This window comes from Anomaloglossus baeobatrachus, chromosome 12 (assembly GCF_048569485.1).
Source record: "Anomaloglossus baeobatrachus isolate aAnoBae1 chromosome 12, aAnoBae1.hap1, whole genome shotgun sequence".
Taxonomy (NCBI): domain Eukaryota; kingdom Metazoa; phylum Chordata; class Amphibia; order Anura; family Aromobatidae; genus Anomaloglossus; species Anomaloglossus baeobatrachus.
Genome location: NC_134364.1, coordinates 4,483,949 through 4,503,038, shown reverse-complemented (window position 1 = coordinate 4,503,038; position 19,090 = coordinate 4,483,949). Strand labels below are relative to the sequence as shown.

At 48.5% G+C, this 19,090-nt stretch overlaps 1 protein-coding gene across 1 annotated transcript; it reads left to right on the top strand.

Moving 5' to 3' along the window:
• Window positions 1-2,929: 2,929 nt before the first annotated feature.
• Window positions 2,930-17,786, top strand: DIO2 (iodothyronine deiodinase 2). The gene is made up of 2 exons (XM_075331250.1): window positions 2,930-3,651; window positions 17,216-17,786. Exons 1-2 carry the CDS (start codon window positions 3,430-3,432, stop codon window positions 17,774-17,776), a joined length of 783 nt encoding a protein of 260 aa, XP_075187365.1. The 5' UTR covers window positions 2,930-3,429; the 3' UTR covers window positions 17,777-17,786.
• The last annotated feature ends 1,304 nt before the right edge of the window (window positions 17,787-19,090 follow it).

The following is a 19,090-nucleotide window of genomic DNA, read 5'->3' as shown; positions in this document are numbered from 1 at the left end:
CCAGCATCCGAGGTGCGCAGGTCAGGAGTGCACGGTGCAGACGGCAGGTAAACCAGCATCCGAGGTGCGCAGGTCAAGAGTGCACGGTGCAGACAGCAGGTAAACCAGCATCCGAGGTGCGCAGGTCAGGAGTGCACGGAGCAGACGGCAGGTAAACCAGCATCCGAGGTGCACAGGTCAGGAGTGCACGGTGCAGATGGCAGGTAAACCAGCTTCCGAGGTGCGCAGGTCAGGAGTGCACGCTGCAGACGGCAGGTAAACCAGCATCTGAGGTGCGCAGGTCAGGAGTGCACGGTGCAGACGGCAGGTAAACCAGCATCCGAGGTGCACAGGTCAGGAGTGCACGGTGCAGACGGCAGGTAAACCAGCATCCGAGGTGCGCAGGTCAGGAGTGCACGGTGCAGACGGCAGGTAAACCGGCATCCGAGGTGCGCAGGTCAGGAGTGCACGGAGCAGACGGCAGGTAAACCAGCATCCGAGGTGCGCAGGTCAGGAGTGCACGGTGCAGACAGCAGCTAAACCAGCATCCGAGGTGCGCAGGTCAGGAGTGCACGGTGCAGACGGCAGGTAAACCAGCATCCGAGGTGCGCAGGTCAGGAGTGCACACTGCAGACGGCAGGTAAACCAGCATCCGAGGTGCACAGGTCAGGAGTGGACAGTGAAGAATGCAGGTAAACCAGCATCAGAGTGTCACGAGTGTGTCCCGCCCGGGGAAGACCTTGGGCGAGTCTGGTATCAGAAGGTCACGACACCTTGCTTCTGGCAGATCTACTGTTGTTACTTGAATAACATCTTTTTGCTAGTAATGCTATAAGGGTTAAGCACCCTTTCCTGCCTGGCTGCTGGCTATAGTTTTCAAACTCAGCTCACTCCCCTTCACTATTTAAGGTCATGTGCCTGATCAGCCAATGCAGGTGATAGAAACGGTTTCCTTATTTCTATGTGGTGCACTTTGTAAGGAGCCTGCTCTGGAAGAAGTCTGTCGTGTTGTGTGCGGTGTGATGTTTGCAGCAGTGAAGCTGCCTGCAGTGTTTTTCCTTTTCATGTCTATTTCACCTCTCTGTTTTCCTACCCTCGTGTTTCTGTACTGTAGTGGCGAGACTAGTGATCTTGTCAGCCTGCTCACTAGCCAGGGTGAGTTTAGGGCAAATAATGGCTTAGGAACGTTGTTGGCGTGAAAGAACCAGTCTAGGGACGTTAGGGAGTGCAGGGTTCAGCCGCAGGTGGTGACCCCACTCACCTCTTCCTAGCGCCAGGGAACCTCCTTTGTATCGTGACACCTGAGTACCCTGTGTGTAGTGACACCTATGGGGGGTTTTGGTATCTGGATTAACCTTATTAGTCACGTGTGACATGGAGGTACACAGGTTAGGAGTGCACAGGGCAGACTGCAGGTAAACCAGCATCTGAGGTACACAGGTCAGGAGGGCACAGTGCAGACGGAAGGTAATCCAGCAGATGAGGAGCACAGATAAGGAGTGCATGGTGCAGACGGCAGGTAAACTAGCGTCCAAGGTGCACAGGTCAGGAGTGCACAGGGAAGGTGACAGGTAATCCAGCCTCTGAGGTGCACGGTGCAGACGGCGAGTAAACCAGTGTCTGATGTGCACAAAGTAGATGGCAGGTAAACAAACACCCGGGGTGGACAGGTCCGGAGTGGACAGGGCAGACGGCACGTGAACCAGAGTTCGACGTGGACAGATCAGGAGGGCACAAGGCAGATGGCAAGTAAACCAGTGTCTGAGGTGCACAGGTCAGAAGGGCATGGTGCAGACGGCAGGTTAACCAGCGTCCGAATTGCACAGGTCAGGAGGGCACAAGGCAGACGGTAGGTAAACCAGCGTCCGAGGTAGGTCAGGAGTGCATGGTGCGGATGGCACTGGTAAGTGTCTGAGGTCAGGAGGGTCTATGTTTTGTGTACTTGGCATGATGGAATTTTATCTACAATGAAATAAAGAAAAAAAAATTTACTTTTAAATTTTGGACCTGTTTGCTGGACAATCCTACAAATTTATCTACAGGTCAGAAGTGCATGGTGCATTCAGCAGGTAAACCAGCGTCTGAGGTGCACAGATTAGGAGGGCACGGTGCAGATGGCAGGTAAACCAGCATCCAAGGTGTACAGGTCAGGAGGGCACAAGGCAAACCAGCGTCCGGGATGCACAGGTCAGGAGGGGCAAAGCAGACGGCAGGTAAACTAGCGTCCAAGGTGTACAGGTCAGGAGGGCACAAGGCAAACCAGCGTCCGGGATGCACAGGTCAGGAGGGGCAAAGCAGACGGCAGATAAATCAGCGTCTGAGGTGAACAGGTCACGAGGGCACAAGGCAGACGGCAGGTAAACTAGCGTCCAAGGTGCACAGGTCAGGAGGGCACAAGACAGACAGCAGGTAAACCAGCGTCTAAGGTGTACAGGTCAGGAGGGCACGGTACAGATGGCAGGTAAACCAGCGTCTGAGGTGCACAGGTCAGGAGGGCACAAGACAGATGGCAGGTTAACCAGCGTCCGAGGTGCACAGGTCAGGAGGGCACAAGGCAGACGGCAGGTAAACCAGCGTCCGAGGTGCACAGGTCAGGAGGGCACAAGGCAGACGGCAGGTAAACCAGCGTCCAAGGTGCACAGGTCAGGAGGGCACAAGGCAGACGGCAGGTTAACCAGCGTCCGAGGTGCACAGGTCAGGAGGGCACAAGGCAGACGGCAGGTAAACCAGCGTCCAAGGTGCACAGGTCAGGGGTGCTGCTGGACACAGAGGTGAATCTCTTCCCCCTCTGCCAGTCAGGTAAAGCATGTCAGTTGCCTGAGAAGTTGTGAGAAGCTGCGAGATGGATGAAGGGAGGAGTTAGTTTTATCCTCTCCTTTAATAACAAAGTCCCGCCTTGCAAGTTTTTGAGCGGCTCTTTTCCTATTCAGAGCATCCCCAGCCAAACTAATGCCCTCTCCTACCCTGACGTCAAAGAACAGATCACAGGCAAGATTAGGGTTTTTCATTTCTCTTATTGCAGCAATTAGCCTGGGACTGTATAAAAAGGACTACAGAAAGGGGAGGGAGCCAGAGGGGAAATCTGGGGACAAAAAGAGATAGCTGAGAGACACCGAGGCAGAGAGAGGCAGAGGGAGACAGAGGTCGGGAGGGAAGAAACTATTTTAGATTCTTACAGCTGGAAAAAAAAAAATCTACCTGGTCCGTCAAACTTCCCAAACTTTTTTTTCTTCTACTAATTGGCAAGCAATGAGAGGAAGCAGCTGAAGTTCAGCAGCAGCTGCCCGACGCTCGCTGCGAGTACAGCAGTAGTGTAGACACCTGTTTAGTTCAGCACAACTTCCCCGTGCAACCATTTCATTCATAGTAATTAAAAGCCGGTCAGTCCTGGAGCGCACAGCCGAATGAAGAAAGCAGGTAGCCGGCAGAGTCTGTGAGGCAGCAGTCGTTATGGGTCTGCTGAGTGTGGACCTGTTGATCACTCTGCAGATCTTGCCCGGGTTCGTGTCTAACTGTCTGTTCTTGGCTCTCTACGACTCTGTTGTGTTGGTAAAACACGTGCTCCTGCAACTGAACCGATCCAAATCCAGCCAGAGTCAATGGCGCCGGATGCTCACCCCAGAAGGTCTGCGCTGTGTGTGGAACAGCTTCCTATTGGATGCCTACAAGCAGGTATGACTGGCGCCACGTTTAAAGGCAAGGTTCATTAGCGCTGATCCATGTGTAGAGCGGATAATAGCAGGATGACAGGAGGCTTCATTTCTGCATGTTATTGATGTGGACGTATGACAGATGCTTTATACATAGGATTGGCTACGTACAGGGTTTTATTGCATACTGTTTACGGTGATTTACAAGAAGTGACTGTTCCTCTGGGGGAGTGAAATGTGAGCTTTATAATGATGTGATGATTGACGCTTGCAGGGTGAATGCTTTGTGATTTGATGCAGATTATACCATGTGTGGAGACAACGTTGCCACCAGCATGAGAAGCTATTCCCCGGGTACGATCTGACGGGATTATGCATTCCTCAGGCTATTAACCAGAAAACGCAGGTCATTGTCTCCAGGAATGTAATGTTTATGTCCTAATAGCAATTATATACCCCACGTAAAAGCCCATCTCACATCAGCACTGGGCTGGCAGCTTCCCGCAGCTTCTGCTGGTTTGATAACCGTACTGATCATTAACACAAAGTGACAAGTAAGCCCCCCATGCAGGTCCGTGCGACCCTCCAGGCACAGACAATGAGCGGCGCAGCATTCCTGGAGTCTTGGGAAAGGCACACAATGTGAGCAGCTGGTGCCACGGCTTCGGGTCACTCCGAGAGGCTGAAAGGCGCCTATTATACACTGTACTATGCTGGCACCACTGATGGAGAGAGGTCTCCGGCGGGGTCAGAGATAACGCCGACCCTGCAGGTTAAAGGTCGGGAGCGGGGTGTAACGCTTTGTTGTTGTACACAATCCTCATGTTGTATCACCTGTATGCAGCTGGCACGAGGGGCACAATACCACAATACTGCCCTCTGCTGGACGCACACACCGCCAATCATTGCTGAAAATACCGCAGCTTGTATAACAAAACAGTCCAATGCACACAAACAGGGTTCTAAGAGTATGCATTACACTAACGGAACGCCAAGGCGTTTATCGCAGGAATTCAGCATTTATCAATTCAATTCTTACGAAATTTGCTGATGGCGGTTCATTTTTTGGGTTGTTTCTATAGAAAATCCTCCCTGGGGAATAAGTAAATGACAAAATATAGAATTGGTGGAGGAAGGTTGAAGTACATGGACCGGGGGCTTTTTTGAACCTATGTAACTAGGTCAAAATTCAGATAGACCCAAGTGTCCTCGTAAAGAAGAGACCATAAAGTATTAGTCTCAAGTGGCCTGTAAAGCGGGCAGCCCGTTATTGCCCACCCATCTGGATGAAAGCAATGCTGTCCCCTAGTTACTGGTGGGCGATGACATCTCTGCAGGACGAGTCATTAGAAAGTCTCCCTTGTGCTGTCCTAGCGTCCGGCTCTCGAGCGCTATCACACAGCTGAGTAGTACGAGGAGTGCCAAGGAGGCTTTATGTGACTGCATGCCTCTCATTGGCAAGTACACAACTCATTCAAGAAGAAATCATGCGCGCGGTGTCCAGGATGATCTGGCATGCGACGCATGCCACCGTCACAGGTCTCCACCCCATGCTGCGCTGCCACGCGTGGGAGGCTGGGGCTGTTCTGCAGAGCCGATCAGCACACCTACTTGGAGGAAGAAAGGATTTTTTTTTATTTCCTGGAGAAATCTGGCAGCGGGAAGGTGGATACAGAATATCTTCTACCATGCCAGCCTTTAGGCTTGCCAGTCCACAATCTGTGATTGTCATTTTTATCTTGTGGTTTATTTTTACCGCGTATTTGCTGAATAAGGGAAAATAAAATATGTACATGACTTGTTGCAATGGGTGGAGATGCAAGGCGTACTGACTTTCTTTTTTCTGGTGTTCTCGAGTAATCTCTTGGCATTCAGTAATGGGTAAGATCCAGAGTGTCTCCGGGGAATGACTAAACCATAGTGAACCTGCCAGCTGTACGAGAGCTCCCCTTGGGCAGATCCGTCTGCTTTGGATTAGTGCTGAATGTGTGTGCAAATGGGGAAAAAGGTCCCAGCTGATAGCCAGAACATGTGGCGAGTGTCTGGGCTCGGGAACACTGCGTTACCAGAGAGCCGCTCTGGTTTCCATTGTTACACATGAAGGAATCAGCAATTTGGCACTTATAACACCAAACGTGATATTCCACCAAGACAAACCGTACAGCTCATTTATGACTTGGTCCCGATACATATTTCTATGTCCCTGAGAAGTGTTACAGGTGTTTTTGTGGTCTGGAGGAGACATTTCCAGCTCATTATGCGGTCTGTGAGCGAGAAGCAGTAGCTCCGGGTCCTAACTTGTGTTCCAGTTTATACTTTCTTGGTCGACGTTTTGGACTCTGTGTCTGGAACTCTAGATCGCCAGCAATGTGTTTCTGGAAAATACATAATTCAACTCAAAGGAAAAAACTACACACAAAAAAAGCCGCAAGTAACCCGGCAGGTCTGATAATGAAGGGTCGCCCAACTAGTGGCTTTTATCAGGTTAACACTAGAAGTCCCAGAGAGGTGTCATTTAACATTTCTACCTTTGGAACCCAGAGACGGGTGGAATGACCTGAAGGATTTTAGCTAACATCCTATAATCACCGTCTTTTGTTCTGTAATTAAAGCCATTACTATTGCACCACAGGAGGTTGTTGTCTTCCATTGAGTTTAGCCATTTAGTTTCTAGTTAGTTAGGTCAGTTTGGACTAACGGTCATTTGACCCTCTTTCGGGACTTCAGGGGGGAGCTCGAAATTTCTGGGACTTCTAGTGTTAAACGTCAAAGCTGCTGAAGTCAATGGGATAGGTTACTGTACGGAGCTGTGAATCTTGGGCGATGGAGAAAGGAAACATTTGGCTTCGCTATCTGAACCTCAAACACAATTGTCTTCTAAGTGAAAACAAAAAACTGGCGCTTGAGGAAAAGGTTTAGTCAGCCGAATTGTTCTTAAAGAAGCATACACCCGACTTATATCAGCCAGAGGACGGGGCACAAGCGCAGAACGTAATCTTGTATTCCTGGCATCACACGCCCGGGACTCGGTGCCTTACAAGCATTTTTACAGTCATTTTCTGAAAAGCTGCAAACACATTATCAGCAGCAAGAAAAATTATTCAGATCAATAGAAATGGAGAAGTAGAAAAGATTTTCAATTTTCTATTAAGGATAACCAGCTTGATATTCCCATTTACATTTTGGGGGATTTTGTTACAATCCTGAGAAATGGACCGAAAGAAATGTCAGAAAAATAAAACCTGCAAAACCCCCAAATTCTGATCTCTGCCGCACCCGGGGATATGACCTCAGGATGGAGAGACATTTGCCATTTCCCAAGATTTAAAGCTTGTCGAAAAAACGTCATTAATTGTGGAAACTTCTTCATCAGAATCCGTCCGTCCGCTCGATGAAGAGTATTTCAGCATCACGCAGAATCCAAGTGGTGTCCTCAAGTGTAAGCCAAATGCAATCAGGATACAGGAAAACATTGCATAAGCAGGAAAAAATGAGCATGAACTGGTGAGTGCCAATGGCTTTGGTGTTTACGATGCCGTAAACTTTTAAGTGCTTTTCTCACAAAAGTTTTCCAAAGCCTGTGTGAAGCGTGAGAACAGAACGTCGCTCACAAGCCAAGAAAGGAGAGTCAGATGGAAACGGTTTGGCCATGCTTCGGGGTCAGGAACCGAGCAGCTGACGACTGAGTCACACTGGACAGCGCTGGGAGCTCGGCCACTAACCCCGGCCCGGGGAGCGGTTACAGCAGACAAACCCTCAAAACTAAGAGGAGTATGCCAAGAAGAAAACTACCGAGTGTCTGCAGTTTTCATGTGGACATACCTGTGGCCAGGAATACTCAAACAAGCAAAAAAAACAATGCCTGGGTTCATAGTCCTGCTGTTTTATTTTGCACCTGGTTTTTGCCTCCATATGGCCAGGTTATTAGGTGCTTTACAGAGGACAAAGCATCAACCAAGGTCAACTGAGCGGAACAGTCACATCCAGGATATAGACAACGAGAAGATAGTGTCCAGCAGATGAATGGTCGCCCCTCTACAAAACTGGATCTGACTGCACAATAACAGACGGTGAAAACAGATGTCCACAGAGATGAGGCCAAGTACATACAGCTCGCGAACCCTCAGCAGAAAACATGTGCTGCACAGGCGGGAAAATCTAACTCGCCCCATGTATAAGTATGTCCTATCCCTCTAATGAGAACTTATCCTGACAAGTGAACATGGCTGTCTCCCTATAAACACAACGCTCAACACCAGCCCAAAAATCTTTACTTAGAGGATTTCTAAATCTTTCAGGAGGGAACGTCCTCACTTCCAAATAGATATTTGGTCACCATTTGGTCAATATTTCCCACGTGGTCATTGGAATTCATTTTACCATAAAACAGTTTCATTATTTAGGGTTCCTTAACCTCCAATACCGCCCTGTATGACACAATCCATCTGGCAATGCTGCCTCCACGTGATTATTACCCCTTGAAGTGGAGATACAGGACCATCTTTTCTTCCTGCAAGGTCTGAACAAAATACAATTCTGTGATCCAGAAGATGGTAATCCTTCCTTTAAATTTAGGATTTCCATAGGTTGGATAGTAGGTTGAGTCTAAAGTATTCTGATAATATGCTTCATCACCCTGCATTCTCGGAAAGTGTTAGGATAACCTGGTGAGGGGGATCTTCCAACCCTAAAGTCCCATGGACCGGGTGGGCACATGGACCACGGGCGTCAGTGCAGCAGGCAGGTGAGGCACGCAGGAAATGGGTAGCAGAGATACTGGAAGCCGCAGGCCGGAGACCAAGAGCAGAGATACTGGAAGCCGCAGACCAGAGACCAAGAGCAGAGGTACTGGAAGCCGCAGACCAGAGACCAAGAGCAGAGGTACTGGAAGCCGCAGACCAGAGACCAAGAGCAGAGGTACTGGAAGCCGCAGGCAGATAGGAGACTGGTCATAGAGGTACTGAAAGCCGCAGGCAGATAGGAGACTGGTCATAGAGGTACTGAAAGCCGCAGGCAGATAGCAGACTGGTCATAGAGGTACTAGAAGCCGCTGGCAGACAGGAGACTGGTCATAGAGGTACTGAAAGCCGCAGGCAGATAGGAGACTGGTCATAGAGGTACTGAAAGCCGCAGGCAGACAGCAGACTGGTCATAGAGGTACTAGAAGCCGCTGGCAGACAGGAGACTGGTCATAGAGGTACTGAAAGCCGCAGGCAGATAGGAGACTGGTCATAGAGGTACTGAAAGCCGCAGGCAGATAGGAGACTGGTCATAGAGGTACTGAAAGCCGCAGGCAGACAGCAGACTGGTCATAGAGGTACTAGAAGCCGCTGGCAGACAGGATACTGGTCATAGAGGTACTGAAAGCCGCAGGCAGATAGGAGACTGGTCATAGAGGTACTGAAAGCCGCAGGCAGATAGGAGACTGGTCATAGAGGTACTGGAAGCCGCAGGCAGACAGCAGAATGGTCATAGAGGTACTAGAAGCCGCTGGCAGACAGGAGAGCAGCTGTAGAGATACTGGAAGGCACATGCACATAGGAGACTGGTCATAGAGGTACTGAAAGCCGCTGGCAGACAGGAGACCGGCTGTAGAGGTACTGGAAGCCGCAAGCAGACAGGAAACTGGTCATAGAGGTACTGGAAGCCACTGGCAGACAGGAGACCAGCTGTAGAGGTACTGGAAGCCGCTGGCAGACAGGAGAGCAGCTGTAGAGGCACTGAAAGCCACCGGCAGACAGGAGACCAGCTGTAGAAGTGTTGGAAGCCACAGGCAGATAGGAGACCAGCTGTAGAGGTGTTGGAAGCCACAAGCAGACAGGAGAGCAGCTGTAGAGGTACTGGAAGCCTCTGGCAGATAGAAGACTGGTCATAGAGGTACTGAAAGCCGAAGGCAGACAGGAGACCGGCTGTAGGAGTGTTGGAAGCCACATGCAGACAGTAGACCAGTTGTAGAGGCATTGAAAGCCACAGGCAGACAGGAGACAGGTTATGGAGGTACTGGTTATAGAGGTACTAGAAGCTACAGGCATACAGGAGACTGGTAGCAGAGGTACTGGAAACAGCAGGCAGACAGGGATGGTTAGCAGAGGTATGAAAGCCACAAGCAGACAGGAGACTGGTCATAGAGGTACTAAAAACTGCAGGCAGACAGGAGATTGGTAACAGAGGTACTGGAAGTCAGACAGGAGACTGGTCACTGAAACCACAGGCAGACCGGACTAAGGAGCATAAAGTCTTGATACCAAGACACAGGTGTGTGTGTCTTGGTGAGGCTTATATAGGTATAGGCAGTCGGTTACATGGGAGCACACCAGGCCACCTGCAATGGATGATGTGGCGCACAAAAAGAATTTAGCAGACTGGGATGAGGGAAGCAAAGCCCAGATCTGGAACAAGTGTGTAATACCGAAAGCTGTATAAGACACGCTAGCTGAATGGGACATCCCATATGGATGAAAAATACAGATAGTCTGAAGTATAATTCTGTATTTAAAAATGAATGAAAAACTACCGCGCTAACTGGATGAGTGGGAAAAGGGAGTGAATGGGTAGACCTAAATTTAGGTATACAAATATGGAGACACAGCAGGGAATTGGTAAACTGTAAGCTGATTTATTGTGTTTTATCTTAAATTAGTATACAAGTTTTAAAAATATATATAATATATATTTTTAAAACTTGTGTTTTATCTTAAATTATTATACAATAAATCAGCTTACAGTTTACCAATTCCCTGCTGTGTTTCCATATTTGTATACCTAAATTTAAGTCTACCCATTCACTCCCTTTTCCCACTCATCCAGTTAGCGCGGTAGTTTTTCATTCATTTCTCCTTTTAGACAGGTTTACGCGGACCCTGCCAACTGCCTGCAGCTTCCTTCCCCCCCCCCTTTTTATAGATTTAACTGATATTTTCAGTCCTGTCAGTCCCCCCCCCCCCCTCCCGGCATCACCTCCAGACCCCCAGAGTTAAGTATAGCCCGTTTCCCATTCCTTGTGGGAGCGCTAGTGTCCATCTTTATAATTGTATTTAAAAATGGCCCTAAGAAGACAAAATTTGCACATTAAGAGATCTGGATGTCAGACATCTCTCCAGCCATCTGTACTAAATATATATTACACCCATTGTGCACTTCTCACTACCAAGTGATCAGAAAGACAGCTCCATGAATGACATCTCTTGACTGAAGAGGATGTCTGCTTGAAGTCTGCTCTTTCGATTTCTATTTCTGATTTTTCCTACAAAGCACTACTATAGAGCGCATGGGAGATTCCCTGCTCCATGTCCTCTCATCATTACAAGTGGCAGTCTGCCCTTTGTGTTCTCCTGGTTACCCCGTCCCATGTAGTTTTAGACTGTATTACTTGGTGAAGATTTATTCTAGATGATGCATTTGGTACATCTTTAGACCAGTCTATTGTTACACCGCCACTTAGGTGACTTACTTTTGCATTTTTAACACCAAACAAAAATTGTATGTATATTATTACCATGGTTTAAGCCACAACCTGTTTCCAGTCATTAACCTTTCTCAGCGATTCCAATCTCACTTTTCGAGTACAGTGTAGACACTGTTCTGAACACATAATTCGGACTGGGCATTTTTCCCCCAATGTCAATGTGCACTCATAACAGTAAATCTGCACCATTGCATGCTTTCCTAATCCAATTATGCCCAACTAGTGGGAGAAATTCACTACAGAACGTCATATTGAACTAATTGTAGGGCGACACATAAGTGTGGAGGCACTAACAGGCCCAGCAGTTGGGGAGATCACAGGAGGGACCTGGGCGGAGGGGAAAGCTAACTGCTCCACAGATTGACCTTGTGCTGGAATAGGAGTCTGCCTGGGGGAAGAAGCCAGGTGCACATTCAGATTTAAGGGGCTTGTCCCTCTCAGTAATGATGTGAATTTACTAGCTGATATTTCTGGCTTGATTTCAGTAATAAATATTAACCTATTGTATGACAGAAGCTTTCCTGTCACACTAAGCCCTTCCATCCATTCTTGTATCAAGGCTGGAAACCTAATCACTTGTCGTGTGGAATATAATTATCTCCAGCACATTGCAGCTTTCTTTATGTTTAGTAGGTGGTAATTAAGTATGTCCGGCCGCTCCAGGCTGCAATGTAATTTGCAGCATGACTCTGCTTTTGAACCCGATTTCACACTTTAATTCTACATATAATGATACGTAACCTCGCTATATTTGCTTGCACCCCTCTTGACCTACAATATGCCTCTCTCTAGTCACATTTAGAGCTGCATTCCGAATTCTGCTACTTCCCGCTTTCAGACCAGCCTGTTATATTGTTCTCTGGCAGTACATATTTTGCTAGGTTTTCTTCCTAGGTGACTCAGTCCTGACCTAGTCGCCCAAGCTCCACAGAAATGCTTCTATGGCAGAACATTTCCATACCAGTCAGGCACTGCAGGAGGATGCATGGCTCTAAATGAATGGTACTGTCATTATGCACCGTGTGAGTGAACCCTTAGGCCACTTTCACATTGTGTTCTGACCTCCGTTCAGTGGTCCCGTCGGGGCTTCCACCTGAACCTCAAAACGGGTTTCAGATGTGTGCGCTGACGGGGGCCATTGACTATACTGGTGCAGATGGAGTTACCAGGTATCCTGTCAGGCACAATTTTCGGGAGTGTACGCTGCCTGGAGGCGAACACCCGGATGCACTCTACTATGTCCAGGTGTCCACCTCCAGAAAGCATACACTGCCGAAAATGGTGCACAATAGAGGACACGGTGACTCCATCTGCACCATTATAGTCGATGGCCCAGTCAACGCACACATTGAAACCCGTTTTGAGGTTCAGGTGGAAGCCCCGACGGACCACTGAACGGAGGTTAGAACGCAGTGTGAAAGGAGCTTTAGTAGGATGAGATTTAGGCTGGATCTAAATAGTTCACAATGCATACAAAGTATTATTTTTTTGTAGCCCATGAAAAAAAAAAAAAAACACTGCAGGTTTTAAGATACAGATTTGTAACTGGAGGGCAAAATGAAAAAAAGATTGTCTGCAGCACATCAGTCAGGACTTTTTTTTTTCCCCCAACAAACAGGGCAATAAGCCCTAAGAAAGGAGGAGGCACGTCTAAAGGCCCAGTCACACATAACGACTTACCAGCGATCCTGAAAATGATGCGACCTGATAGGGATCGCAGGTAAGTGGCTGGGAGGTCGCTGGTGAGATGTCACACAGTCAGACCTTACCAGCGATGCAGGAACGATACAGGTGGCAGCAGCGACCTGTATAATGATCTCTGCTGTCACTGGGACCCTGTCACACAGCATCAAACACAGCGATGTGTCCTGCCCAGCAGAAGAAAATGGCCTGGACCATTCTGCAACGACTAGAGATCTCACAGCAGGGGCCTGATCGCTGGTAGATGTCACACATAACGAGATCGCTAACGGGATCACTACTGCGTCACAGAAACCGTGCCTCAGCTGCGATCTCGCTAGCGATCTCGTTATGTGTGACGGTACCTTAAGTCCAAACAGTCCACTTGAGAAACATCACAGGAGAGTGAAGAATGGCCAGCGTCCCAATCAGGTGAAGAACAGCCATTGTAACAGAAGCTTCTGCTTGGGACCCTGTCTATCCTTCAGTTTCCTGCCAGTGCCGGCCGTCCTGACGCCATCCTTGTGTCCCTCCCAGCAGAACGCCTAATGCATCTTTGGATGTCACTACATTGAACATTTTGGGGCCAGATGGAGGAAACTTACAAACATACACAGCAATGGAGTCAAATGAATCGGAAGTACTCACTAATGATACAAGGGCACAATCCAACCCTTGGTCCTGGTAGATTGAGGATGAACGTGTCAATAAATTCAACATAATATGAAGCTCAACTAAGTCATTAAATATCACAGGAAAGGTGATTAACAAGTGACATAATGATAATCCAGACATGAAGCTGCAGAAAGCTGGGAGCACTGGGGTCCTGCAGGCGGCACAGAGGACCCTCCGAACATCTGTCCTGTCAGATCTGTGACCCCGAGCCATCCATCTACATGTGGGAACGTCCTCAGCGATGATCCGGCCTCAGCTGTAATCTACAGACTGGTATCACACAGCTGGTGCCACATCTACAGTAATAATGAGGCTGTTCTGCGACGACTGCCGATCACTGAACATTCCGGCACATGCAGGGAAGAGTTAATGGCAGTCTGACAGATGACCGGCGGCCGCCTACCTACTGACATACACACTATTCAATAAAGCAGCGGGATAAAGGCCTTCAAAGACCTCATCAGGCGCCGCTTATCCCCAGAAGGAACTAAATATTGGACTTTTCTTTTTTACGTGCAGCATTACAGAGCATTTGATTTGCACAATCCCATTTCAATGAATTAGCGGGGTTGTCCAGGACTTAACAATTGATGACCTATTCATACATCTGGCCGCTGCCAAAGCAATTTTCTGTTGATTGGTGTGTGTGGGGGGGGGGGGTGTCAAGCCAGCACCGGCCTCATATCCTCATATTAATGTTATCCTATGGGTCCACCGGCAGCCGAATAGAAGCAGAGTGCAGTGGCTGCTGTAAATCACCCGTGCAGGTGAATGAAGCAACGTACAGGGCGGCCGAACTGCACCCGTACATCAATTCTACCTGACAACTCCAGGAACAGCTGTCAGCGGATCAGTGGGGCGGCCGACGTCACACCCTCCCAGCTCATACGGATTACTAATCCCAAGCATGGTTCTTCTGATGACTGAGAATAGAGATGAGTGGCCCATGGGAGTTCAGTTGGGTCAGACGAACTTTAAATTAAGTTTGGTTTGGGTCCTGAACTTGCTCGCGCAAGTGAATACATAAAGCACCCGAGCTCCGAACCTCGGGTTTGCTCATGTCTACTGAAGACTTGGCAAAGTCAAACAGATTCACAAAAAAGATACCACACCTGTTAGGTCTGGCAATTGTTTGGAGTGCCCTCTTGGTCTTTGTAGTCCTTTTTTGGGAGGGTATCACAAAAAAAAGATAGTAGAGACCAGGCCAATGCTGGACCTCTGCAGCAGTGAAAGTGACCAACAAGAAATCAGCAAGAAGTTGGACCCAAAGCATCGCGGCTTTACTGAGGGCAGATTGGGTCACCCGGTCACACAGGTATTGGTGGGGTCGCAGATATCAACAAGGGACGTTACTGACATTTAGGCATAGAGGGATCCAGGCAGCTCTACAGTGAGGTCGGAGGGCGCTGGGTTACAGGGTTACAATTTTGTGGGAAGAAATTAATTCCAACAGTCTTGTAAATGATGGATGAAAATCTTGGCTGGTTCTGAGCTTAAGGCTATGATCACACGCGGCATCTTTCAGTCAGTGCATCAAAAACGCACCACGACAAAAACACAACAAAAACGCACTGTTTTTACCGCGTTTTGCCCACTGCGTTTTTATGTCACATCTATTGACTGGAGGGCTGAAAAACGCTGGAAAAATGCTGAAATAATTGACATTCTGCATCTTGGTTGCATCTTCAAAAATGCAGCCAACAAAAGATGCCCAGTGTGGACAGCAAAATCAAAATCTCACAGACGTGCTCGTTCTTTGTCATTTCTACCTCAAAAACATCTCAAGAATTTGACCTTTTCTTACCGTTGACTCTGCAAAAACTCTTACTGTCGCTCTCATTCATTCCCGCCTGGATTATTGTAACTCTTTACTAATTGGTCTCCGTTACTAAACTCTCCCCTCTCCAATCCATTGTGAATGCCACATCCAGAATCATTTTCCTCTGCAACCGCTTCACTGATGCCTCTGCTCTGTGCCAGTCATTGCACTGGTTGCCTATCCGCTACAGAATCCAACATAAACTTATCACTCTCACTCACAAAGCTCTCCACGGTTCCGCACCGCCCTACATCTCCTCCCTCATCCCTGTCTATATCATCCCACCCGTCCTCTCCACAGTGCTGCACCACCCTACATCTCCTCATCTCTCTCTATCACCCCACCCGTGCCCTCCGCTCTGCTAATGACCTAAGACTGACATCCTCAACAATTCGAACCTCACACTCCCGTCATCAAGATTTCTCACGAGCTGCGCCTATGCTCTGGAACACACTACCAAGAGCAATCTGATTAATTACCAACATCCACACCTTTAAGCGGGCCCTAAAAACGCATTTCTTTAGACTAGCCTATCACCTCACTGCCCTGATCTAATCTAGTCCCTTCCTGCCCTTCAAAAAATTTACTTCCAGTTCTTGTCCCCTGTACCTGTATAAATTCTCATCGACGGGTTTATGCAGCTGCTTTTGAATAGCCTATTAAATCGATGGCTGGACCATATATAACAAGCTTTTCTTCTCCCCCCCCCCCCATTTACCTTCTGTGTCTCCCCTATTTCCTCAGACTGTAGCTTACGAGCAGGGCCCTCACTCCTCCTGGTATCTTAATTTTGTTATTTTGTATTGTCTCATATTGTCTGTACGTGTCCCCTCTTAATTGTAAAGCGCTGCGGAATATGTTGGCGCTATAGAAATAAATGTATTATTATACTATTATTATAGACTTTGCTGGGAGAAGGAAATGCATGCATATAGGTGCATCTTTGTGACCTCAAAAACGCAGCAAATGATGCCCTGTGTGAACGTAGCCTAAGGCGGGCTTTAAACGTTGCGACATCGCTTCTGAAATATCGCCGGGGTCACGTAGTTAGTGACGAACATCCGGTGCCGGTAGCGACATCGCAATGTGTAAATCCTAGGTGCGACGATAAACGATCGCAAAAGCGTCAAAAATCGTTGATCTGTGTAGCATCGTTCATTTCCATAATGTTGGGTTGACCGCAGGTACGATGTTGTTTGTCGTTCCTGCAGCTCCACACATTGCTGTGTGGAAACCCGCAGGAGCGAGGAACATCTCCTTACCTGTGTCCCGACGGCAATGCGGAAGGGAGAAGGTGGGTGGGATGTTATGCCCCGCTCATCTCCGCCCCTCCGCTTCTATTGGACGGCCGATTAGTGACGTCGCGGTGACGCCGAACACACCTCCCCCTTGAGTTAGGGATTGTTCGGCAGTCACAGTGACGTCGCCGAGCAGGTATGTTCGTGTGACGCTGCCGTAGCTATAATGTTTGCTACAACAGCAATCACCACATATCGCATACACGACGGGGGCGGGTACTATCGCGCTCGGCATCGCTAGCCGATGCTAGCGATGTCGCAACGTGTAAAGCCCCCCCCCTAAGTGGGCGGTCCTGTGCGGCTACACCCTTGCACTAGGCGTACATCTTTTGACAATTTCACAAGCCGGAGGCTCAGAAAGGAAATGTTAAACACAAAAGTAAAACACAAGAACGTGGAGGCACAATGTAAAACCAGCTGAAGGGCCAGAAGAGACGCAATCTCCAAAAATATTAGGATACTGAAGCGTAGTAGTGCGAAGATGAAAGAGGAAATCGCATAGTATGAGGGACCGCAAGATCCACGTGGTCCTTTCCTAGCTTCAATCTTCTAGGCTTTTATGTTTTCACTGATTTAGCTTTTGTTCTAAGTTTTCTTTTAGCTTACTTTACATGTTATTAATGGTCGTCACTTCTCTCATTTTCTGCAGGTAAAGTTAGGTGGAGACGCACCAAACTCCAGCGTCATCCATGTGTCCGGCAAGAAAGCAAGTAGCCGCTCAGCCAAACCAGGGGCACCATGTAACCTTCTTGACTTTGCCAACTCTGAGCGCCCCTTGGTTGTCAATTTTGGTTCAGCCACATGACCCCCCTTCATAAGCCAGCTGTCAGTCTTCAGCAAGCTGGTGGAAGAGTTTTCCAGTGTAGCCGATTTCCTTCTAGTCTACATTGATGAAGCTCATCCCTCGGATGGCTGGGCTGCTCCTGGTGCCGGCTCCTATGAAGTAAAAAAGCACCGAAACCAAGAAGACCGGTGTGCTGCAGCTAACAAACTGATGGAGAAATACTCCCTGCCACCTCAGTGCCAGGTGGTCGCTGACTGTATGGACAATAACGCCAATGCTGCCTACGGTGTCTCCTTTGAAAGGGTGTGCGTCGTGCAAAGGCAAAAAATTGTATATCTTGGAGGTAAAGGACCTTTCTTCTATAACCTTCAAGAAGTGAAGCAGTGGCTGGAACAGACATTTGGAAACAGAAGGCTGAACGGTTAAATCACCACGACTGGGCCTGGAGAAATCTCTCCCGAGGACGACCCCGATGCACTGCCATTGTGGAACAATTGTTGACATTACATTTCAGACCTTTGACTTTGGATAAAAACACATGAAAACGACCACACTACAGAGTTCACTGCAAAAAGTCACAATCCAGATGTGTGACATTAGCCTCACTGTGACCCCAATCCCTGGCAGACCTCAGACCGCTGATCCCTCTTGTTCTACAGCAATACACAGCAGTATAGGCAGAACATAGGAAGGCGAGGGTGCGGAAAAGCTGCACATTCACAAAAAAAACAAGAAGGGAAAATAAGAAATCATACAAATCCCACATCTGACAGCTGTTGTAGAGACGAGCGGCCTTCCCATGTTCCTGGGAAACAAAATGACATCGAGAAAGAAGAGGGAGAAGCAGGACACCTCCTATCGAGTATTTATTACACGGTTTACTCATCAGCTGTATCTCATTTCACTCTTTTTTAACATAATTTATTGTGTTACGAGTCGGCAGCATCCACAAATGACACGGTTACCTCACCAGGGGGACGCGGCATCAAGACTGATGCGTCTGCGCTCCCAGGAGCCACGGTCTGCACCTTCCACACTGGTATTCTTCTTATGTTGGAGGAGGTTGGAGTCTTACTAATTGTGAATGTGTGGAAGCCGTAGGTATACAGCCATAAATATGCCTCCCATGTGCTCTGATCCCCACAAGATGACATTTCCGGCACCAATTAGACACCAGCTTTAGGCAAGGTTCTGACAGGTGATGTTGAGAATAAACACTGATCCGCTCTTAATGGCCTGGCTTTGGTCCTGAGGGCTCACACTGCATATGGGGCTGCAAGGATCTCCGGGCCCCGGCAGATAGACATAAAAACGACAACCTCCATCCGGCCTCCATTTCTGCAAAAGTATTGATGGTCGGGGTTCAAAGTCACATCCTAAAACAAGTCTGTAAAGTGAGGATCAAAAGCAACAGACATACCCACCTATGTGAGGTTTCCCTTTATGGAGCCTTCTTAGTGAGTGACCCCACAGAGCGACGGCATTAAGGACATGGCTGGGTGGTATTAGATGGGAGCCTGTGACACTGGTGGGGCTGGGAGGGATGGTGTACACCATAGTGGTGCGCTCTAAGGCCATGTGCCCACGGGAGATTAAACCTGCGGATTTTCCAGATAATCCACAGGTTCCAGCATGTACAGACACTCCCCATGTTATCCTATGGGACATGGGGAGTGCTGTGTCCATGCTGCAGATACGTGCGGCTGCGGAATATGCTGCGGATATCCCGCAGCCACGTGT